Source organism: Arachis ipaensis, chromosome B9, assembly GCF_059453495.1.
Source record: "Arachis ipaensis isolate K30076 ecotype BB chromosome B9, ASM5945349v1, whole genome shotgun sequence".
NCBI classification, from domain to species: domain Eukaryota; kingdom Viridiplantae; phylum Streptophyta; class Magnoliopsida; order Fabales; family Fabaceae; genus Arachis; species Arachis ipaensis.
Genome location: NC_142444.1, coordinates 126,645,280 through 126,670,729, shown reverse-complemented (window position 1 = coordinate 126,670,729; position 25,450 = coordinate 126,645,280). Strand labels below are relative to the sequence as shown.

The 25,450-nt window shown below is 35.7% G+C and overlaps 1 protein-coding gene and 1 pseudogene across 1 annotated transcript; one reads left to right on the top strand and one right to left on the bottom strand.

The window, feature by feature from the left end:
• Positions 1-278: 278 nt before the first annotated feature.
• LOC148546238 (uncharacterized) lies at positions 279-2,966 on the bottom strand. The gene is made up of 2 exons (XM_088499841.1): positions 763-2,966; positions 279-682 (listed from the first exon to the last, which is right to left on the bottom strand). Exons 1-2 carry the CDS (start codon positions 2,964-2,966, stop codon positions 367-369), a joined length of 2,520 nt encoding a protein of 839 aa, XP_088355967.1. The 3' UTR covers positions 279-366.
• A 13,663-nt stretch (positions 2,967-16,629) lies between these two features.
• On the top strand, positions 16,630-24,502 carry LOC107615851 (protein IQ-DOMAIN 33-like; annotated as a pseudogene).
• Positions 24,503-25,450: the final 948 nt, after the last annotated feature.

Sequence of the window (25,450 nt, the reverse complement as noted above, 5' to 3'; positions counted from 1 at the left end):
AATTTAAATCCATTGACGTTGTAAGCCTGATAGCGTTTGGCCTGAGCAAGGGGACCGCAGGCGAGCCACTGCAACTCATTCGAATGATTGGTGCTTCCAAATGGGACCTGGCATTGAACAATTAGAGGCAAGATGGCATCGAATGGTAGTAGGATCCTGAGATATTAAAGATTACCTGATGTCTAAACCAGTTGGAAAATCCTCTGTGCACAGCACTATCTACCTGAGACTGGGACCGTGTTTTACTTCACAGTTTTCTCTTTGTCATGGCTCTGTACTCACTGTGCATACAAAAAGTTTGTTCAAGTTTAGTACTACCAATACCAAGTTGGCTCACTGTATAATTTTAGAACTCAGTCTCTGTACTTACTCCAAGAATTTCTCTACAGCAATGCAATTGACCAGTACATGACGATGTGCTTGATGCTTTTCGGTTGCTGTTAGAGTAAAAAATGAAGCTGCCCCGACCGCCTTTCCAACCTCTGGGAACATATTGGCAATCTCGCACGGCGGAGCATCGGTCGGCCGGTCATCAACGCGCGTCGGTCGGTTGATCCTAGTCTCGACGTTATCTAGGTATCTCGAACAGAATGTGAGAATCTCCTCGGATAAGTAGCCCTCTGCAATCGATCCTTCCGGTTGTGCCCTGTTACGCACGTACTGCTTGAGACGACATAGGTACCTTTGAGAACATAACATATAAATTACTAGATGACAGCTGTCCTAATAAAACAGGTCGAGAAACCTTAAGTAGATCAATACCTCTCAATTGGGTACATCCACCGATAATGCACTGGGCCACCGAGACGTACCTCCTCGACCAAGTGCACAGTTAGATGAACCATAACTGTAAAGAAGGAAGGTGGAAATATCATCTCCATGTGGCACAAAGTATGGACCACACGATCCTGAAGGAGAGGAAGTTGTTGAGGATCTATGGATTTACTGCATATTAGTCGGAAAAAGGCTGATAACTCAGCCAAGACGGCGGACACTGGGGTGGGCAACACGTGTTTTGACGCAATTGGCAGTAAATGTTCCATTAGAATATGGCAGTCATGACTCTTCAAGCCGAATAACTTGCGCTGTTTTAAATCAACACAGCGAGAGATGTTACTAGAGTATCCGTCTGGAAAGACCACATTCTTGATTGTCCTAAGAAAGACATCCTTCTCTGGATTCCGCATGGTAAATACTGCAGCGGGATACTTTCCACCTTCAAGTGGCCACATATCCTGCCGGATGCCCATCAACTGGAGATCTTTTCGAGCTTTTAGGTGGTCTTTGGACTTACCGCTCTCGTTCAACATGGTGAAAACAATGTTGTCGCATACATTCTTCTCTATGTGCATCACGTCAAGGTTGTGACGTAATTCGTTGTTCTCCCAGTACGGCAGGTCAAAAAATACACTCCTCTTTTTCCAGGGAGACTCGTCTTGCACCACGGTCTGCTGTCCGCGCCTTCTTTTACCACCCACCACTTGCACCTTGCCTTGTGAGACGGGAACACCCTCCAATTGTCTCAGGACATCCCTACCAGTCAATTTGGTAGGTGGGGATCTATCCTCTACCTTGCCATCGAATCTACTCCGATCCTGTCTGTATCTGTGATCGCGATTCAAGAAGCGACGATGACCCATATAACACCATTTTTGACTGAAGGTGAGTCGCATAGTCTCGGCATCCAAATTGCACGTGGGGCAAGCTCTCCCGCCGTAAGTATTCCAGCCAGATAAATTGCCCAAGCCAGGAAAATCACTGATAGTCCACATCAGTGCAGCTCGCATCTTGAATGTTTTCCTCTCACTCGCGTCGTACGTATCAACACCGGCCCACAACTGCTTCAGCTCATCGATCAGGGGCTGTAGGTAGACATCTATGTCATTACCAGGCATTTTAGGACCAGAAATAATCATAGAGAGAATGAAGTTGGTTTGTTTCATGCAAATCCATGGGGGTAGGTTGTACGGAATAAGAATCACTGGCCATATTGAGTACTTTGAACTGAGGTTTCCATAAGGATTGAAGCCATCACTGGCCAGGGCTAAGCGAACATTGCGCGGATCGCGAGAAAATTCAGTATATCTCCTGTCAAATGCTTTCCAACCCTCGCCGTCCCTGGGATGCCTCAAGGAACCGTCAGTATTGGTTCCTCTCTTGTGCCACAACATGTCCACGGATGTCTTGCTGGACATGAATAATCGCTGTAACCGTGGAATCAGAGGAAAGTAACGGAGAATCTTCGCCGGCAGAGGTTTCCCATTCTTCTTGACAACGGCGTTGATCCTTAATAAGGAATTCTTCCGGGTCTTTTGCTTCCACCTGGATGCTCCACACCGTTTGCATTTAGACAGGTCTTGATCGGAGCCCTGATACAGCATGCAGTCATTTGGACATGCATCTATCTTCTTATACTCAATACCGAGCTTCCTTATGATCCTCTTGGCATCGTGCAACGTCTTCGGAATCCCTGCATGCTCAAAGGCATCCCCCAGTAGCTCTAGAATCAAACCGAAAGCCTTGTCGCTCACTCCGCACATGCACTTGATATGGTACAGCCTCACCAAGAAAGACAGTTTCGAGAATTTTGAGCATCCCGGGTACAACTCCTGCTCGCCATCCTCCAGCAAGTCGTGAAAGGCACGAGCCTCGCGGCTAGGTTCGTCAGATAGGTACGGCAACCCCTCCGCAACGTCTCCGACATGCCCATTCATCGAGTCTTCATCCTCATTTTGCAGTCCTGGCAAGTTGAATGCGTCGTGGACCATGTCACGCATTTGATCTCCTGAATTTACAATGGGTTCTAGTTCTTCCCTACCGTTGGATCTCTCATCTACGATCCTCTCACCGTGATGTAACCAAAAGGTATAGTTAGGGGGAAAGGGTTTCATCAAAAGATGATCGTAGGCGTCTTCTCTAGTTTGGTAACACCGAAACCCACACAAAGGGCATGGACAATGTATCATCCCATCGGATGATGCATTGGCAAATGCAAAGTCAAGGAATCTATTTAGACCATTCCTATATTCTACATTCCCTCGTGGCTTTGTAATCCAGCTCTTATCAATGTCTAAATAAATGAAATAGCAGAAATAAATAACAAAATAGTAAAAAAACATAGAACTTATAAAAAATAAGGGAGAAATGGGGGGTGTGTCAAGAGAACCAATAACAATTTATCACAATTATGAGATGGGAGAGTACCATATGTAATAAACTCGACAATATATTACAATCAAAACCATGTAGGGAGCGACGGAATAACTCAAAACGGAAACAGAAATAAAATTTACTTGCATCCCAGATAACATGTAGCACACGAAAGATATTGGGGAGGAGGCTTACTCATTGCAAAATTCTGTGCTTTCTAAAAAATTACTGGGTGAAAGATTTGCTGGTTCCAAGTCCAAAAAGTGAAAAGAAAATAAAAGTTTCCTTAAAAATTGAAAAAAGAAAACAGAAATGAAAGTTAGATTTAAAAAATAATGAAAAAAAAATTATAACTAAACAGTCATGAAAAAAGAAAATAGCACTGAATTTTTTGAATTAGTATAAGCATAACAAATTGTCAACAGGCATCATGTATAGTGGAAAAATAAATTCAAGACTAATGTAATATACAAAGATTATATGCTGCGGTAGTGTTTGGAATTTGAAAGTCAAAAGTGGAGGTCAAAATGGATTTATCATGAAAAAGGAAACAGATTAGTTTATGATATGCTCTTGGTATTAACTGTTAATGCGAGAGATAGAAAGAGTAGAATTTTTGTTCTTTACTTGTTGAAAAGCTAAGCAATTGGTTTGGTTATGCCTATAAAATTATATATTAATTGAAACTACATGTGATCTAGTACATGATTGATCATTGATCTTAATCATAAAGCAATGAAAATTATTGAATAAAATTGGTCACAAAAAATTAACTTATTATAAGATCTAAATCGTAACCTTAAATTATTGGCATAAAGTTATAATATTTGTTTAATTAACAAAAAATAATAAAATCTTCTTTACTAGCTAACAAAGAGTATTTAAAGATGGGTTCTTAATTAACTACTTATTTAAGAAAAGCCCCATTTTATGACTAACTTGATAACAATAGTACAGGAATTTAAAAATGGTAAATGATGAGAGGAAAGAAAGGCACAAGCTGTGTGTGAAGCCCATGCATCATGTAGATGAGCATTTCAAACATGTGTCGTGACACAGATGTATATTGTACTAACAGTATCTTCTATTCGCCAATTGAAAAGAAGAAAAAAGACACTGATAAAGCAGCTTGTTATATATAAGAATTGGGACACTATCACTTTAGCCCTTTGGCCTTTTTCAATCTGAAATTTATATGCTTAGAGTTAACAGAGTAGCACTGTATAAGCATGGCACAAGTGCATTACTCTAAATTTGTCCTAAGCTATTTTAACCAATATGCAGCAAAATCCTATGTACCAATACATAATTAATAAAATAACAAATTCAGCTTCACAAAGTTTAATTTCACCTCTTCTAATGATATCAGCCAACTTCGTAATAATATATTTTTACATCACAGACCACTAATGTTCAACACTTCTCATGCAGAAAACATTCATATAAAATAGCACCACCCAAAAAATCATGTCCACGATGTTGAAAACTGTGTGTGTGCATAAGTAAAAAACACCTTGAAATAGTTGTTATAAGATTACATTTAGTATTACATATAAAATAAATAGACAGCACAATAAATACCAAAAAAAGTCAACATTAGATCACTTTTCATGCTAGTAAAAAATCAGCCAAGTTGAAGGTAAAAAACGAAGGCAGTTTTAAGAAACACAATAATAAAAAGAAAGGTTTTATCATAGTACTGATTTATAAGTGTTAACCAAATAGATTTTTATTGTAAGGTTTGGAAAAAAACCACTTTGTTAATGCAACAGAATAAAATTAGTTGCTGCTAGAATCCAATCCAGGTAAAACTATATCAAATGCATCTTTGTTGAAATGTACTAGTAGTAGTAGATTTGAAAAACACATCTCAAGGTTCAAAAGGAATTTAAATGTTCTCACTTGAACTGAGATCAAACTGCAGAAGTAATATCACAGTTCATAAAAAAAAACTAACACCAATTAATTAAACGTTATAATCAAATAATCACAACTAAGTAACCAATTATTACTAAGTAATGAATTTACAAATACAAAAAAAAAAAAAATAAACTGCAGAAGAATCACATTATCACATTTGAGAAAACAAAATTAAGTAATTCTTTGGTAAACATAAACATTGCTAATTTTATTTGGCAATCCACCAACCCTCCATCGAATATATTAGCCCTGTTTTTTTTGTATTCCATGACTTAAAGAATTTTGTTATAAAACTCCACAAATAGAAATTTAGTATTTGTGAGAAACACACTAACAACTTAGTTAATACTTTGACCAACAAATCTAACTGAAAATCCTAATTTTCTGCAGGGAACAAGAATAATAGAATAGAGATAATGGGATTCACAGCTGATTATTGGGATACCATTATGAGGATTTGAGCCATGGAAGGAAGATGCTATAACAATGATAATTATAGTAACAATAAGGAAGCATATAACTGAGTTCAATTGAAATTTTGTCTTCAATTGCAATGAAACAGTAAACTGTATTAACCAAATATGAAAAAGAAAGAGGAAACTTTCGTGAAGGGCAAAGAAATTGAGGTCAATTAAATAAATGATAAATTAAATTAAACAAGCAAGGTCTATACTAAGTCTATAGTAAAAAGTAAGTTATTAGGGGTAGACAACCATAGTAATATTAACAGATCAATTCATTCAGGCTGATCATACACAGATGTGCAGCTGTATGTATACTCTAATTAGATTAATCTTTTAACATAGCTAATTAACCATACTCAATTCTTGTTGATCATAGACAGAGTAATATGCTAACTCATCATACTCAATTCTTGCTAATCATACATAGAGTAATACACTAATTAATCATACTGAATTATCTATCTAGATAATCAACTCTCTATTGTTCAAATAGTTAAAGTAATGACAACAACAGATAAATGATTAGGCAGCTGAGCTTGCTCATAGTGGATGAAGTCACATGAATCAAATCCCTAACTCTAAACAGCAGCAATTAACCCCAACACATAGAAGATATAGACAAATTATTGTTTAAAAGTCTGAACCAAGAATGAAAACACGAAAAAGAGGCCAATATAGATGAACGAACCAGTGAAGGGGGATATGCTCAACTTCAACCCCGGTGAGAGAAGCACTGATGACAGCTGTGCGGCTCGACAACCAACACGAAAGCGCAAAGTGGAGCAAAGGTCAGGGATTTTGCACACAATGGCTGAGAGAGTATGGTTTCAGGACTCGTGGATGACAGGCAATAGCTCGAAAATTTTAGGGGTTTCTGCAAAATTGGGGACTCAATTAAAGGGTATAAGATGACAGGGGGGAATGGACACAATGAATTATGATAAGATCCTCACCTGGGTGGGTTCCTGCGCTGAAGTTCACGGCTCTGTTCTTGCTCTTGGTTGGCGCGCTGCTAAAAGAAACTCGCGGGTTTCTGCACAATTGGGGGGAAAAAATTATTGGTTGTGATATAAAAGGGGGAATTGGAACACTAAATCAAAACTCACCTAGCGGCGTTTATGGAAGTAGTCGCCGGGTATATTGTGGCACAGGGGGTGGGTGTGTTTCGCGCCTCTGCTCTGCTTTGGTGCGCGCCAAGAATATAGGGTCAGATGAGGAATGTTGACGATATATATCCTGATTTAGCTGCGGTCTTCGCTGCCCAGCCGCTATCCAGGAGCGTTTTGCGTCATTTATCCAGACCGCCGGTCATCTCTGCAGCTATCCGTCCAATATGTGGCGATTTTGGCCACAGCCGCTGTTTCTCCGCCACTACTCTCCGCTTCTGCGGTAGTGTATATATTGTCCAAAATTAAATTAAAATTATGTTTAAAGTCTTAATATCATAATTGAGGTATAATTAATACCTAAAATTTAATAAGTAAATAGCTAAAATAAGTTAATTAAATAACAATAATTAATACCTAAAATATTGAAAAGGAATTTTTAATAAATATGAGAAATAAAAATAAAAAAATTAATAAATAATATTAGTGTTTAAATGAAAGAATTGATAAAGAATAATAATTATAAGTAAAAATAGTATTTTTATTTTGGAAAAAAAAATATGAGAAATTGTTTAATAATTCGTGCCATGTATATGATAATAAATTGTTCAATAATTCGTACTATGTCCGTGATAAGGTTGAAATTATAATTTTAAATTATTTTATTGAAATTAATTTGAATTGTAGTAATTTGATTAATAAAAAAGTAACATGTTATGCGTTTATTTTTTCTTAAACTAATGTTATGTGTATCAACTCTAATATAGTTATTAATCATTTTTGTTAATCTACTTTTTTTTTCTAAATTTATTATTTAAAATAACAATTATAAATATTAATAATTAAACAAATTATTATATTATAATTATTTACGTTTTATTCCCAAAATTAAAAACATACTATTTCTTTTTTATTTAATGGTTTTTTATTTATACTACCAGTATATATTTAATCAATTAGTCAATAGTTTTTTTATTCGTAGAATATATTTATTTATTTTGTTTAAATAATTTTAAATCTTTTCTTATTTAAGTATACATATATATTAAGTTACATATATTAATTATTTTTTAATTTTTTAATTATAAATATTTTTTTAACCTATATTCATTTAATGGTTTTGTTATTCCATTAATACCATTATACGTGTAATAATATTCATAAATCATACTAATTTCCAAATATATATATATATATATCAATTATTTAATTAATAATTTTTTATTTTTAGAATATATTTATTTTGTTAAATAATTTTAAATACTTCTTTATATATATATATTAATTGTATGTAAATATATTTAAATAGCATATATTAATTATTTTTTATCATGATTAATTTTTTGAATCTACAATCATTCAATAATTTTTTTATTTTTTATTATTAATGTCATCGTATATTTAACTTTCATAAATTATAATCATTTTTATTTATCTATACATATATATTAATTTTGTTAAATAATTTTAAATATATATATATATATATATATATATATATTAATTGTACATATAAAAATTTAAGTCACATATATTAATTTTTTTTGTTATGATTGTTCTTTTATATATATAATTATTTTTTATTCTACAATCGAATAATAATTTTTTATTTTTTATATCCATGCATATTCCTCCATCTCTTTTCATATGCATGATTAACAATTTTTTTTAAATGATGATATTTTAATTTTTTTCTTTCACGTATTTTTATATATTAGCAAGAAAACAAAACCACGTATTGTGACTCTTTTTTCTTTTTCACGCCTTAATCTTAATTAATCAATCTTGTGTCCACACAATATAATTAAACTTTTAATCATTCTAATTTATTGATGAATTATATTTCTCTTAATAATTGCATTACTAATCTTAAATACAAAAAAAAAGGTGATATATATATCCAAAAAGAAAAATAAATTTAAAAATAAAAAAAATCATATTAAAAAGTTTAAAAATAACATATTCAAAAAGAATAGTCATAATATATAAATTGAGACAACAATTTAAATTTTTCTAAAACTAATTTAATCAACTACCAATATTAAAACTAAATTGTTTAAATAATATTTAATCTATTCTAATCTTTAGATACGTATAGATTAGAGTCATTCTCGTAACAACCAACCGAAATAACATCATAAGATCGAACATTTAGAATTCGTACATATTCAGACTATCTTCTTGTTAAAATTGTCAAATTAAATTGACTTTTATTCTCCTCAATGGCATTGCATTAATACACTAGAGGTCGGTAGTTTCTAAAAAAAAATCACAATATGTTATAAATTTATTTTTAATACAAAAAGTTTAAGAGAAGAAAATTTAAATATAGTACCAATCTTTGAATTGTATCTTCAAGGTTGGCACAAATTTTTCAAAACTGAACCTAAATTGAGGAAATTCAATCTCATTATATGCTCCACTTCAAATATTTTCGGACAAACGTAGAAAACATGGAGGGAATGTGACTTGAACTTGACCTACAAAGCTCTTTAGAAACAATTGCCCAATCAAAGAAGAATAACAGATTAGAAAAAAAATGCTTTGATTCTTAGATTTAGACTCACTAACCATAAAGAAACACTATATATAGCTTTTAGTAGTACAAAAATACTTATAGAAATTAATTATTGCAATATCAGTTTACTACTATAAACGTTAGTATCATATTTATAGCAATTAGAATTATAAATTTATATTTAATTTTTTATATAATTATAATTAAGATATTTTTTTAAATTAGTATAATTATGCATTATTTATTAAATGCTAATTGTAATATAATTCTAATAAAGATATTTTTTAAAATAAATTTAAAAGAGAGAATAGTGCTTTTATTTTGAAAAGAAAATAAATTCATGAGAAATTGACATCTTACTTTCATTAGTTGGGGGAAATTTCAATTTTGTGTTTGCTACGGTACGATAATAAATACATACATATCGATATATTTAAAATATGGACAAATAACAATAAACCATGTGGATTTTATTTTCCACGTCAGCACCTAATTTTTTTATAAAAAATATATATTATATTACTAATTTTACTAAAATATCCTTATAATTTAATAAAAATAAAAAATATATTTTTATTTAATTTTTTTAAAAGATTTGAATATCTTTTTTATATATGTCAGGCAAAAATTATTCTTTTAGATTAATTAATCAAATAGTTTAATTTTACCATTTCAAAATTTAAATAATCTAAAAAATAAAAATCAAAACACATTTAACAAAATTATTTATCTTTCCATAAACCCTAATCAATTTGTTCATACCAAAAAATGAAACAAATTTAAAAAAATATTAAAAAAATCACTTTGTTCTTGCTGGGTTTCTCCCCGACCTTCACATCCCTTCTCTTTGTTTGTATTTCCCTTTCGTCTCTTTAATCTCGTCTCTTCTCCCCGGTAAAGAAGACAAAGAAGCTTCCTCCACTGCGCCCTGGCAAGGTTACCGCAGCTTTTCCGCATGCCTCACCCAGCCAAGGAGAACGTCGTCATAAGGGATGAGTGGTCATACGCGATTGGATAAAATAAGGAATGAAGATATAAGGGAGAGAGTTGGAGTAGCACCCATTGTGGAAAAGATGGTTGAATCGCGTCTTAGGTGGTTTGGATATGTGAGAAGAAGACCGATAGAACATCCAGTCAGGAGGGTGGATGAGATGGAAGATGGACAAGGGGCGAAAGGCAGAGGAAGACCTAAGAAGACCATCCATGAGGTGGTCAAACGAGATCTACATGTAAATGGTTTCTCTGTAGACATGACACATGACAGAGTGATGAGCGGATAATTTATACGCTTTTTGACATTATTTTTAGTATGTTTTTAGTAGGATCTAGTTACTTTTAGGGATGTTTTCATTAGTTTTTATGTTAAATTCACATTTCTGGACTTTACTATGAGTTTGTGTGTTTTTCTGTGATTTCAGGTATTTTCTGGCTGAAATTGAGGGACTTGAGCAAAAATCAGATTTAGAGGTGAAGAAGGACTGCTGATGCTGTTGGATTCTGACCTCCCTGCACTCAAAGTGGATTTTCTGGAGCTACAGAACTCGAAATGGCGCGCTTCCAATTGCGTTGGAAAGTAGACATCCAGGGCTTTCCAGCAATGTATAATAGTCCATACTTTGCCCAAGTTTAGACGACGTAAACTGGCGTTCAACGCCAGCTCTCTGCCCAATTCTGGAGTTCAGCGCCAGAAAGGGATCAAAAACCAGAGTTGAACGCCATAAATGGATCACAACCTGGCGTTCAACTCCACAAATGGCCTCTGCACGTGGAAAGTTAAAGCTCAGCCCAAGCACACACCAAGTGGGCCCCAGAAGTGGATTTATGCATCAATTACTTACTTTTGTAAACCCTAGTAGCTAGTTTATTATAAATAGGACCTTTTACTATTGTATTAGGCATCTTTGGATTATATTTTGATCTATTGATCACGTTTTGGGGGCTGGCCATCTCGGCCATGCCTGGACCTTTCACTTATGTAATTTTAACGGTAGAGTTTCTACACTCCATAGATTAAGGTGTAGAGCTCTGCTGTTCCTCAAAGATTAATGCAAAGTACTACTGTTTTCTATTCAATTCATCTTATTTCGCTTCTAAGATATTCATTCGCACTTCAACCTGAAGGTGATGAACGTGACAATCATCATCATTCCCTATGAACGCGTGCCTGACAACCACTTCCGTTCTACATTAGATTGAATGAGTATCTCTTAGATCTCTTAATCAGAATCTTCGTGGTGTAAGCTAGAATGATGGCGGCATTCAAGAGAATCCGAAAGGTCTAAACCTTGTCTGTGGTATTCCGAGTAGGATTCAATGAATGAATGACTGTGACGAGCTCCAAACTCGCGATTGCTGGGCGTAGTGACAGACGCAAAAGGATAGTAAATCCTATTCCAGCATGATCGAGAACCGACAGATGAATAGCCGTGCCGTGACAGGGTGCGTTGACCATTTTCACTGAGAGGATAAGATGAAACCATTGACAAGGGTGATGCCTCCAGACGATTAGCCGTGCCGTGACAGGGCATTTGGATCATTTTCCCGAGAGAAGACCGAAAGTAGCCATTGACAATGGTGATGTATCACATAAAGCCAGCCATGGAAAGGAGTAAGACTGATTGGATGAAGATAGCAGGAAAGCAGAGGTTCAGAGGAACGAAAACATCTCTATTCGCTTATCTGAAATTCTCACCAATGATTTACATAAGTATTTCTATCCCTATTTTATTATATTATTTTCGAAAACTCCATAACCATTTGATATCCGCCTGACTGAGATTTACAAGGTGACCATAGCTTGCTTCATACCAACAATCTCCGTGGGATTCGACCCTTACTCACGTAAGGTATTACTTGGACGACCCAGTGCACTTGCTGGTTAGTTGTGCGAAGTTGTGAACCATGGTATTGGCATCATGTGTTTGGCGCCATTACCAGGGAAAGAAAGATCGATGAATTTTACATAATCAAAGTGTAATCACAATTTCTGCGCACCACAGAGCACAATGGCGTTGTTTGATTCATGTAGCCGACCCCACTTATTGGGACAAGGCTTTGTTATTGTTGTTGTTGTTGTTGTTGTTTTGTTTTGACTGACTTGTATGTTATATGTAAAGTAGTTTTCACAATAACCCAGATGACTCGAATATTTTAAGTACATCCATGTTATGACTTCATATGATTGTTGTTCATTTTGTTCTCTCTTTTTCCCTATATTCCCACTTGATATTTGTATTTAACTAATGATGGATTATTTACTGAAAAATCCAAATTCACTGGTGATTTGGGAGGTGCATTTTGGTGATTTTACTAATGGGGCTCATGTGATATTTGACATTTCTTGTCTTCTGGTGAGGCTAAGTGGCTCTGTCAGACTAGGCTTGTCGTGTTACTTCCTCATGGTTTATGATGGCCAAGGCCTTGAGCATTCAAGTGCCAGATTGGAATGCTTCCTTCAGGTTTTCTCGTTAATCTATATTCTAATTTCTTTGAACTACCACATTTGGCTGTTGGAACTTTTTGTTTTAAAACCCTTTTAGTGCCAAAAAGCAATTAACCTAAACAATGCTATGCTATTGATTACTTTTGTGGCTTTGCCTTCTATTTCTTGTTTCATTTGCTCTGTTAATTCTCAATTTGATATGTTTTTAATGGCAAATCGCTGATGACAATCCTTATGTTATTCCTGACATGGGTCTAACACTTCGGAAACTAATTCAGGAGTGCAATTTACAGATTGTGAATGTCACAACTCCTGCTAACTTCTTCCATGTTTTCCGGAGACAGGTTGGTAAAATTATTTAAATAGAGTTAGCTTTGTCACTTGAAGTTATGTTCCTTTACTTTTGTCATACTCTGCTGCTTTCCTCCTTTCAGGATGTTGCAATATGCTAAGATTTGGTGAATTACAGGTAGAGTTGAGCTTATTAGCTTGGGTTAGCTGAATTTCTATTTTGTTTATAATCAATTTAAAGATGCAATTGTTCTGTGCCGGAAGCTTTTTTGTGCAAAATCGCATTTGAGAAGTGCTTATTATTATTATTACTGAATTCTTGCTTATTATTATTAGTGCTGAATTCTAATTTTGTTCTTTATTCAATTTGTGATGAATTGAATTTGTGGTTTTTTGAGAAGGTGTCCTGCGGAATTAAGCTTCTGTGTGGAATCAATGCTGCCTTACCATACGGCCACTGCATCAGCACTAATGACTTCCATGCTTGCTGTCTCTCGCTGCAGTTATGGTTAGCTCTCGAAAGGTATCTTATCTTACTCTAAAGCAGTTGCTTCTTTAGTTATTATGAAGAGGTTCAATTGATTTTATTAAAATGGCTTTGGTTCAGTGGCATTATTTTTTGGAAGATATCTCTTGTCACATTATATTGTAGGTAGCACTCCATGCATTTAATGTGCATATTTTGTTTCAGTAACTGTGTTCTTTTGCAAATGGCCTACAACACTTTGTTAATTCACTGTTTTATTAGAATTCTTAGTATTGATGTCATGCCGTATGGTTGGAAGATGTGATATGAGTTTTTGAAACAGTATGAGAAAGACTTTTGAAGATATTTGCAGTTTATGTTTGAGGGAAAGAGTATTGTGTAGTGTCGTTCTCCTCTTTGGGTCACCTGGTCTATGCTCATTTTAATTGCCTGACAGTTGGATTTTACTTTTGAATTAGGTAGCTAAACATCTGTGTCATTCCTTATGTTCTTTCTTCAATTTGATTTTCTGGTAAGTGAGTGTTTCTTATCAATTCTCTGGTTCAACTTAATAGGTTCTTGTGAAATTTAGTGAAAAAAACTGTGTCTAATGCTTGATCAGGTGTTTCTCGATCTATTAATTCTATATCTAGGATATTTATAGGGCGATCTTGGAACATAGCAAATCGCAAGCTTGGCCCCAGAAGATCTCATCTCTCAAAGCTGAGCACTACTGTTATCAGAGAAAGTCCACAAAAATTAAGTTCAAGAGTCCACAATTGTGGAACACTGTGCAGGCCAACTCTGCTGAAGGAAGAAGTGGCAGTCATGAATTACGTTTTTTTTTAATTATTTTTCTTTGTTAGTTCTAAAATTAGACTTCTATATAGGTGATGCTTAAGTAGCAAGTTCCTTTATTACTAAATTTCACATGGGTTATTCGACCTCTTTGCTTTTGAAACTTCGAAACATTTCAACCATATAAAATGTATCATTCTTTGTAGGTCAAATATCTCGATTTTATTCAATGATAACACTTAAATTATCCAAGTTCATGTGTCATCCGTGAAATATAAGGATGTTTTCCTATTTGAGATATTAGAGGATAATTGACCAACAATGAAACATGAAGTGCCGTGCAATTCACCAATCATCAAGAATACCATCTAATAAATGAAAAGAGCAAGAACACAAATTAGTTGGACAACACAACTCTTTATTGTCGTGAAATATTTATCAAGCAACCAACTTCTTTTGTATCTTGTACATAGCACTCTACCTCTTGGATAACTTCACATCAGTACACTAACTCTTATCACCTATAGAATGAATTTGGTACAAATAAATGCTCCACTTTTAAGTGTGTACTTGTCATAGCTCTATTATTGTTAGTTGTGCTGGCTCTGGCCTCTAGGTTCCTTTTGCAGAGGTGGAAGATTTGTTTTTCACATAATTGGAGGCCTGATTGTGTTGGCAAAATCTTATCTTGAGATTAAAGATTTCATGTGGAAACAAATCTTGCGAGTTTTTGCCAAGCTCAGTTGGTGGCATAAAGTAATTTTTAAGGGAATGTTTCACAAAAGATGACAACTTTGGTGAAAAAGAGTGTCAACTGCAAGCTGATCATAATCATTCTTGTTCTCTGTCATAATCCCACTCACCAAGGTGCGGAAAGGAAGCAGCCATTCATTGTAGGCCTTCACTAAATTGCTCCTAGACAATACTCCAGTGCGGTTTGTCTTTTCTGATACAAATAAGGACCAAAACCTTCACTTTTAAGTTTCATTGAATATGCCAATGACAAACATATGCAAAAAGCAAAATTTTGTCCCACTAGACAGAATTGACAACATGATCAGACAATGAAGTGATATCAAAAATTGTTTACACTTTTTTAATAAAAAGTTAATCTTATCTCCTGTTATAGAAAAATCCATCATTCAAGTAGTTCGTTGACTATATTTTGCTACTCATTAACTACTATTCTCTGAGCATTAGCTGATAAATCATAGACGTTATAGAGAAATTCTTACAAACTACTAGTTTAACATCTCATTGTTAGGCACGCTAACAATATAAGCAGTCTTACTTACTTTATTTAAGATATATCCATCTATCTATGGATCCCACCAAGTTTTACATATGCAAAAATAATATTGTAAATTTGAGTAACCTAGTGTCAACAAGGCAACTACTGCCAACAAATTACCCTTTTAGAGCCCTGACAAAGGAAGAACAATGTAACTGGCAGCCTTGGTCATATTACTTGAGTAACCTAGTGTCTGTTCCAACTAGATTAACAGAAACATAGGATCAAGATATTAACAAAAATAGAATAAAATAAATTAAACATCAAACTTGCACTGACTGTAGTTCTTTGCATGTCAACTGTGATATGATCATGAGAAAAACAGACACTTTATTTTTAATGTAAATACCATACCCATGGGATATAAAGTGATCTTCAAAAGCCAAGAAATCCCACAAAATATAATGGCAAATAAAAAGTTAAGAGCAAGCAGGATGCGAAATAGAGATGAATAAGAGTTGACAGGGGTAAGAGATGGATAAGAAATTAACAATATTGAAAAGATATTAACCTTTTAAAGAGAGCAAGTAATAAGTAATAACACACACAAATAAATTGTGCATAGCTGATTAGGAGCATTCCTCAAAAGAATAAGACATTTTCTAACCAAGAAGGTTATAACAAATATGACCAAAGACAGTACATAACCCCAGCATTAAGCAAAACTTTTTTAGAAGCCTATCCTCTACAAGCCATGTGCAAAAAGTATATATGCAAAAAAAAAAAAGCAATAAAAAACATTGCACTTAAATCCATATACCTTTTTTTTTTCTTTTTAACTTTCTAGCTTCTATTATTTTTTTTCTTTGATTTAGAGTCAGCATTCCAGCTCTGCAAATCCCTGCATATACATCACGATCATATTCAATTCTAGCTAACATGTGATTTCACTATATTATAAGATACCGTTAGTAACAATAATAAGTGTCTTTAAAGTTTTGGTGCACATAGCCACATATTAAGAAAATATTAAGGCTAAGATTACATTATTATCTAATACTGTGAGGACAAGTGAGAATGTAGCTTGGCCTTTATCACTTTACTATCTAATAATGTAGAAATGCTAAAGTTAGTAGCATCATCCTCTATATGCTATATCTTTGCATTGTCCATATTAATATAAATCTTATTTAGAATTTTTATTTCTTTTGATTCTTCTCAAAGTCATAAAGCTAGTTAAGATATGGGTTTTACTGGAGAATTGGTAAGACGTGTCTTCTCTAGAAACCGTTCCACTGCATCATATGAAAGCAAAGTGAGTCTCTAAAAAATGCTATATATATATATGCTGCAAGAATTCTTGATCATATCACAAATTTTGTTACTTTTTCTCAGGGTAGGAAAAATTCGACAGAAAATCAAAGATGGGGTTCTGTTAGATCATACTTGTGTGGAAATGAATTCAATTTAGTTGTGGCAGAGGAGGATTCAGCTTCACTTAAGAGTTCTGAAGTTACAGTTACACAACTGGTGCACGAATTATGAATCACACTTTTCACAACTCGTACCACTGACCAGTAAGTGCACTGGGTCGTCCAAGTAATACCTCACGTGAGTAAGGGTCGAATCCCATGGAGATTGTTGGTTTGAAGCAATCTATAGTTATCTTGTAAATCTTAGTCAGGAAGTCAATTATGTTTATCAGTTGAATTGCAAATAAACAATAGAGCATGGATTAAAGGTTACTTGTTATGCAGTAATGGAGAATATGTTGGAGTTTTGGAGATGCTTTGTCTTCTGAATCTCTGCTTTCCTCTGTCTTCTTGTTCACGCACGCACGTCCTCCTATGGCAAGCTGTGTGTTGGTGGATCACCGTTGTCAATGGCTACCTTCCATCCTTCCAGTGAAAACTACGCCCACGCGCTCTGTCACAGCACGGCTAATCACCGGTTGGTTCTCGATCCGGTTGGAATAGGATTTACTATCCTTTTGCGTCTGTCACTAATGCCCAGCCTTCAGGAGTTTGAAGCTCGTCACAGTCATTCAATCCTTGAATCCTACTTGGAATACCACAGACAAGGTTTAGACTTTCCGGATTCTCATGAATGCCGCCATCAGTTCTAGCTTATACCACGGAGATTCTGATTAAGGAATCTAAGAGATACTCATTCAATCGTATATAGAACGGAGGTGGTTGTCAGGCACACATTCATGATTTGAGGAAGGTGATGAGTGTCACAGATCATCACCTCCATCACAGTTAAGCGCGAATGAACATCTTAGATAGGAACAAGCGTGTTTGAATGGAAAACAGAAATACTTGCATTAATTCATCGAGACACAGGAGAGCTCCTCACCCCCAACAATGGGGTTTAGAGACTCATGCCGTCAGAGAATACAAAGTTTAGATCTAAAATGTCATGAGATACAAAATAAGTCTCTAAAAGTTGTTTAAATACTAAACTAGTAGCCTAGGTTTACAAAAAGTGAGTAGACTATGATGGATGATGCAGAGATCCACTTCTGGGGCCCACTTGGTGTGTGCTGGGGCTAAGATTTAAGAAAGTCACGTGCAGAGGCCATTTGTGGAGTTGAACGCCAGTTTATGTGCCAGTTTGGGCGTTCAACTCCAGCTTTTGATCCTTTTCTGGCGCTGGACGCCAGAATTGGGCAGAGAACTGGAGTTGAACGCCAGTTTACATCATCTATCCTTATGCAAAGTATGGACTATTATATATTGCTGGAAAGCCCTGGATGTCTACTTTCCAACGCAATTGGAAGCATACCATTTCGAGTTCTGTAGCTCCAGAAAATCCACTTTGAGTGCAGGGAGGTCAGAATCCAACAGTATCAGCAGTCCTTTTTCAGCCTGAATCAGATTTTTGCTCAGCTCCTTCAATTTCAGCCAGAAAAATACCTGAAATTATAGAAAAATACACAACTCATAGTAAAGTCTAGAAATATGAATTTTTCCTAAAAACTAATGAAAATAGACTAAAAACTAACTAAAACATACTCAAAACTACATGAAATTAACCCCAAAAGCGTATAAAATATCCGCTCATCACAACACCAAACTTAAACTGTTGCTTGTCCTCAAGCAACTAGACAAATAAAATAGAAGACTAATAAGTTGAGAAGCAATAATATCTCAGAATTTTTGAGTGAAGCTCAGATTCTAATTAGATGAGCGGGACTAGTAGCTTTTTGCTTCCGAACAGTTTTGGCATCTCACTTTATCCATTGAAGCTCAGAGTGATTGGCATCTATAGGAACTTAGAATTCAGATAGTGTTATTGATTCTCCTATTTTAGTGTGATGATTCTTGAACACAGCTATTTTATGAGTCTTGGCCGTGGCCCTAAGCACTTTGTTTTCCAGTATTACCACCGGATACATAAATGCCACAAACACATAATTGGGTGAACCTTTTCAGATTGTGGCTCAGCTTTGCTAAAGCCCCCAATTAGAGGTGTCCAGGGTTCTTAAGCACACTCTTCTTCTTGCTTTGGACCTTGACTTTAACCGCTCAGTCTCAAGTTCTCACTTGACACCTACACGCCACAAGCACATGGTTAGGGACAGCTTGGTTTAGCCGCTTAGACCAGGATTTTATTCCTTTAGGCCCTCCTATCCACTGATGCTCAAAGCCTTGGGATCCTTTTTATTTGCCCTTGCCTTTTGGTTTTAAGGGTTATTGGCTTTTTGCTCTTGCCTCTTGGTTTTAAGAGCTTATGGCTTTTTCTGCTTGCTTTTTCTTTTTCTTTCTATATTTTTTTTTCTGCAAGCTTTGTTCTTTGCTGCTTTTTCTTGCTTCAAGAATCATTTTTATGATTTTTCAGATTATCAATAACATGTCTCATGTTCATCATTCTTTCAAGAGCCAACATATTTAACAGTCTTAAACAACAAATTCAAAAGACATATGCACTGTTCAAGCATTCATTCAGAAGACAGAAAGCATTGCCACCACATGTTACTAATTAGAATTTTTCTTATTAAAAACTCGAAATTTTATTGCCTCTTATTCAAAAGATCTACTATTTTATTCATGTTTGCTGATGATGAGAAAATTAGACTATAACTTAATTGGGGATAAAATCAAAATAGACACTAATTACTACTAATGATCATGTAATGAAGACACAAACATAGATAAGCACTTAACATAGAGAAAACGAAAAACAGAGCAAGTAAGAACAAGGAACGAGTTCACCTTAGTGATGATGGCATTTCCTTCTTGAGCTCTTTTATGTCTCTTCCTTGCCTTTGTGGCTTGATTCCTAGTGATTTTTGGTATTTCTATCCTCAGTTGCTTCCAATAATTATGTGGAGGAAAGTGCATCCCCTGAGGTATCTCAGGGATCTCTTGATTTGCAGCCACATGTTCTACCACTGAGCTATAGATCCTTCACATAATTGTTTTACCATACCAAACTTAGAATGTTGCTCGCCCTCGAGCAAAAGAAGAAGGAATAGATGAAGAAGAATATGTGGAAAAAAACTAGGATTATGAGGAGGGAAGGTGGGGATCTTGTGGGGTTCACAGATCTTGAAATAATCCTGTGAGGTCCACAGATCTTGAGGTGTCAAGGCATTTACATCTCTGCACCAATTTAGGCATGCAAAATGCCCTGGCACAAAACTCTGGGCGTTCAGCGCCAGGTTGGTGCCCATTTTGGGCGTTCAACGCCCATTTACTAGCCATTTCTGGCGTTGAACGCCAGAACCATGCTTGTTCTGGGTGTTCAGCGCCAGGATGTTGCCCATTTTGGGTGTTCAGCGCCAGAACCATACTCTGTTCTGGCGTTGAACGCCAGACAGGTGCTTCCTCCAGGGTGTGATTTTTCTTCTGCTGTTTTTGATTCCATTTTCAATTTTTAATATTTATTTTGTGACTCCCCATGATCATGAACCTAATAAAACATGAAAAACCATGAAAATAAATAAAAGTTGGGTTGCCTCCCAACAAGCGCTTCTTTAATGTCCTTAGCTGGACCTTGCTGAGCTTTTAATCTAGCTTCAACCTTGAGCACTCTTGCTCAACATTGCCTTCAAGATAGTGCTTGATTCTCTGTCCATTAACAATGAACTTCTTGTCAGAGTCAATATCTTGAAGCTCTACATAACCATATGGTGATACGCTTGTAATCACGTATGGTCCCCTCCACCGGGATTTCAATTTCCCGGGGAATAGCCTGAGTCTAGAGTTGAACAGCAGAACCTTCTGTCCTAGTTCAAAGATTCTAGATGACAGCTTTCTGTCATGCCACTTTTTTGATTTCTCTTTATAAAGCTTGGCATTTTCGAAAGTTGTGAATCTGAACTCCTCTAGCTCATTTAGCTGGAGCAATCTTTTTTCTCCTGCTAATTTGGCATCAAAGTTTAGGAATCTGGTTGCCCAGTAGGCCTTATGTTCCAGTTCCACGGGCAGGTGACATGCCTTACCATACACCAGTTGGTATGGAGAGGTCCCTATAGGGGTCTTGAATGCTGTTCTGTAAGCCCACAGAGCATCATCCAAGCTCTGTGCCCAATCCTTTCTACGGGTATTTACTGTCCGTTCTAGGATTCTCTTTAATTCTCGGTTAGAGACTTCAGCTTGCCCATTGGTTTGTGGATGATATGGAGTAGCCACCTTGTGGCGAATCCCATACCGAACCATGGCAGAGTAAAGCTGTTTATTGCAAAAGTGAGTGCCCCCATCACTGATGAGTACTCTAGGGACACCAAACCTGCTAAAGATATGTTTCTGGAGGAACTTCAGTACTGTTTTAGTATCATTGGTGGGTGTGGCAATGGCCTCAACCCATTTTGATACATAGTCAACTGCTACCAGAATATAAGTGTTTGAGTATGATGGTGGGAAAGGTCCCATGAAATCAATTCCCCATACGTCAAACAACTCAATTTTCAAGATTCCTTGTTGAGGCATGGCGTAACCATGAGGCAGATTACCAGCTCTTTGGCAACTGTCACAGTTACGTACAAACTCTCGGGAATCTTTATAGAGTGTGGGCCAATAGAAACCACATTGGAGGACCTTGGTGGCTGTTCGCTCACCTCCGAAATGGCCTCCATATTGAGATCCGTGGCAATGCCACAGGATCCTCTGTGCTTCTTCCCTAGGCACACAACTACGGATAATTCTGTCTGCACATCTCTTAAAGAGATAAGGTTCATCCCACAAGTAGTACTTTGCATCAGTAATTATTTTTTTCTTTTGTACCTGGTTGTACTCCTTGGGTATGAACCTTGCAGCTTTATAGTTTGCAATATCGGCAAACCATGGTGTTTCCTGAATGGCAAACAAATGCTCATCTGGAAACGTCTCAGAGATCTCAAGAGAGGGGAGGGGTGTCCCTTCTACTGGCTCTATCCGGGATAGATGATCAGCCACTTGGTTCTCTGTCCCTTTTCTGTCTCTTATTTCTATATCAAACTCTTGCAGAAGCAATACCCATCTGATGAGCCTGGGTTTTGAATCCTGCTTTGTGAGTAGATATTTAAGAGCAGCATGGTCAGTATACACAATCACTTTTGATCCTACTAAGTATGATCTGAACTTGTCAATGGCGTAAACCACTGCAAGTAATTCTTTTTCTGCGGTTGTGTAATTTTTCTGGGCATCATTTAGAACGCGACTGGCATAATAAATGACATGCAGAAGCTTGTCATGCCTCTGTCCCAATACTGCACCAATGGCATGATCACTGGCATTACACATTAGCTCAAATGGTAACGTCCAGTCTAGTGCAGAAATGACTGGTGCTGTGACCAGCTTAGCTTTCAGCGTTTCAAATGCCTGCAGGCACTCTGTGTCAAACACAAATGGCGTGTCAGCAGCTAGCAGATTGCTTAGAGGTTTTGCGATTTTTGAAAAATCCTTTATAAACCTCCTATAGAATCTTGCATGCCCCAGAAAGCTTCTGATTGCCTTAACATTGGCAGGTGGTGGTAATTTTTCAATTACCTCTATTTTTGCTTGATCCACCTCTATTCCCTTGTTTGAGATTTTATGCCCAAGGACAATCCCTTTAGTCACCATGAAGTGACATTTTTCCCAGTTTAAAACTAGGTTGGTCTCTTGGCATCTTTTCAGAACAAGTTTTAGGTGATCAAGACAGGAGCTGAATGAGTCTCCATATACTGAGAAGTCATCCATGAAGACTTCCAGAAATTTTTTCACCATATCAGAGAAAATAGAGAGCATGCATCTCTGGAAGGTTGCAGGCGCATTACACAGCCCAAATGGCATCCTTCTATAAGCAAACACTCCAGATGGACATGTGAATGCTGTTTTCTCTTGATCCTGGGGATCTACTGTAATCTGGTTATAGCTTGAGTAGCCATCCAAAAAGCAGTAATACTCATGACCTGCCAGTCTTTCTAGCATCTGGTCTATGAATGGTAAAGGAAAATGATCCTTTCTGGTGGCTGTATTGAGTCTTCTGTAGTCAATACACATGCGCCATCCTATAACTGTTCTTGTAGGAACCAGTTCATTCTTTTCATTATGAATCACTGTCATGCCTCCCTTTTTTGGGACGACTTGGACAGGGCTCACCCAGGGGCTATCAGAAATAGGATAAATAATCCCAGCCTCTAGTAATTTGGTGACCTCTTTCTGCACCACTTCCTTCATGGCTGGATTTAGCCGCCTCTGTGGTTGAACCACTGGCTTGGCATTATCCTCCAATAGGATTTTGTGCATGCATCTAGCTGGGCTTATGCCCTTAAGGTCACCTATGGACCACCCAAGAGCTGTCTTGTGTGTCCTTAGCACTTGAATAAGTGCTTCCTCTTCCTGTGAATTTAAAGCAGCGCTTATGATCACTGGAAAAGTATCACCTTCTCCTAGAAATGCATATTTCAAGGATGGTGGCAAAGTATGGACTATTATATATTGCTGGAAAAGTATGGACTATTATATATTACAAGTATGGTGACAACTGACGGTTCAATTTCAGCCAGAAAAATACCTGAAATTACAGAAAAACACACAACTCATAGTAAAGTCCAGAAATATGAATTTTTCCTAAAAACTAATGAAAATAGACTAAAAACTAACTAAAACATACTCAAAACTACATGAAATTAACCCCAAAAAGCGTATAAAATATCCGCTCATCAACAACCAATAATAGAAGAGAACTTGAGTGATAGAGAAGATGCCAACAGTGAAGAAACTGTGGAGAATGTAATAGAACAAGAAGAAATGCCAAATTCAAGTAGTTCTACATTCTTGAGTGAAGAAGCAGCAGCAATTCGGATTCAATCAGCATATAGAAGCTTTCTGGTTAGCTCAACAAACTTCAATTACATCAATTTGCATATATTCACATCAGTTACATCAATAAATTCATTATTTATATGATGCTTAGTATTTTTCCCTTCTTCTTATGATTATTGTGCTGTAAATTTAGTTAAGGAGTCCAAAGGATGAAATCAGATGCAATAATGGTGAAGTTCATCTCAATTTAGTAACTGAAAGTCTAAATAGAAAGCCATAGGAACATCAGTTGAAGTGCAAACTGCAAATTCGGCCAAAATGTTCTCGGTTAAAGGCGAAAAATTGAGCATTTACCAGCATATTCATTGCCGGAAAAGGAGTCATATAACAAAGCAGTAGGTATAACAGAAGACAATGTTAATTCATGAAACTAGCAAGCAGCAGCTCATGATTTTGTTAGAAGAAAAACAACTAACTTTAGTTCACTTGAAATGTTGTCATAAATTCAAAGACTTGAATTCAGATTAAGCTTAAAATAATTCACCAAAGCTCATCTTATTCTTGCATAAATAAAAAAGTGTTAAAAGAGTGATTGAAGGTGCTAAGCTTATCAATTTAGCTATAATTCGCCATCAATTGAATTCTGTTAACTAGCATAGTTTATGAGATTTTCAGGAAGAATGGGATGATAGCACTGTGAGTAGCTATGTATCGAAAATGCGAATGCAGAACAGAATGGAGGCATCAACCAGAAGAGAAAGAGCACTAGCTTATGATTTCTCTCAACAGGTAAACATCTTAAAACTATTTGCATAGAAGGAATGGATAGTGCAGGGAGGGAGTTATCGGAAGGGAGAGGTTGACGACGGTGATGAAGAATGAGGAAGACAGCGACGCTCTCTGGAACGAGGAAGACGGCGACACTCTCTGACGTGACGACGTTCTCCTTGGCTGGGTGAGGCGTGCGGAAAAGCTGCGGTAACCTTGCCAGGGCGCAGTGGAGGAAGCTTCTTTGTCTTCTTTACCGGGGAGAAGAGACGAGATTAAAGAGACGAAAGGGAAATACAAACAAAGAGAAGGGATGTGAAGGTCGGGGAGAAACCCAGCAAGAACAAAGTGATTTTTTTAATATTTTTTTAAATTTATTTCATTTTTTGGTATGAACAAATTGATTAGGGTTTATAGAAAGATAAATAATTTTGTTAAATGTGTTTTTGTTTTTGTCTTTTAGATTATTTAAATTTTGAAATGGTAAAATTAAATTATTTGATTAATTAATCTAAAAGAGTAATTTTTGCCTGACATATATAAAAAGATATTCACTTTTAAAAAAATTAAATAAAAATATATTTTTTATTTTTATTAAATTATAAGAATATTTTAGTAAAATTAGTGATATAATATATATTGTCTTTATAAAAAATTGGGTGCTGATGTGGAAAATAAAATCCATATGACTTATTGTTATTTGTCCATATTTTAAATATATCAATACGTATGTATTTATCATCGTACCGTAACAAACACCTTTCAATTTTTGTATATTAAGTAGATTATTTTATATAATTATAATAAAGGTATTTTTCTAAATTAGTATAATCATGCATTATTCATTAAATGCTAATTGTAATATAATTATAATAAAGATATTTTCTAAAAATAATTTTAGAACAGAGAATAGTGCTTTCTTTACATGAGAATAGTACTTTCTAAAAATAAAGATATTTTTCTAAATTAGTATAATCATGCATTATTCATTAAATGCTAATTGTAATATAATTATAATAAAGATATTTTTTTAAAAATAATTTTAAAAGAGAGAATAGTACT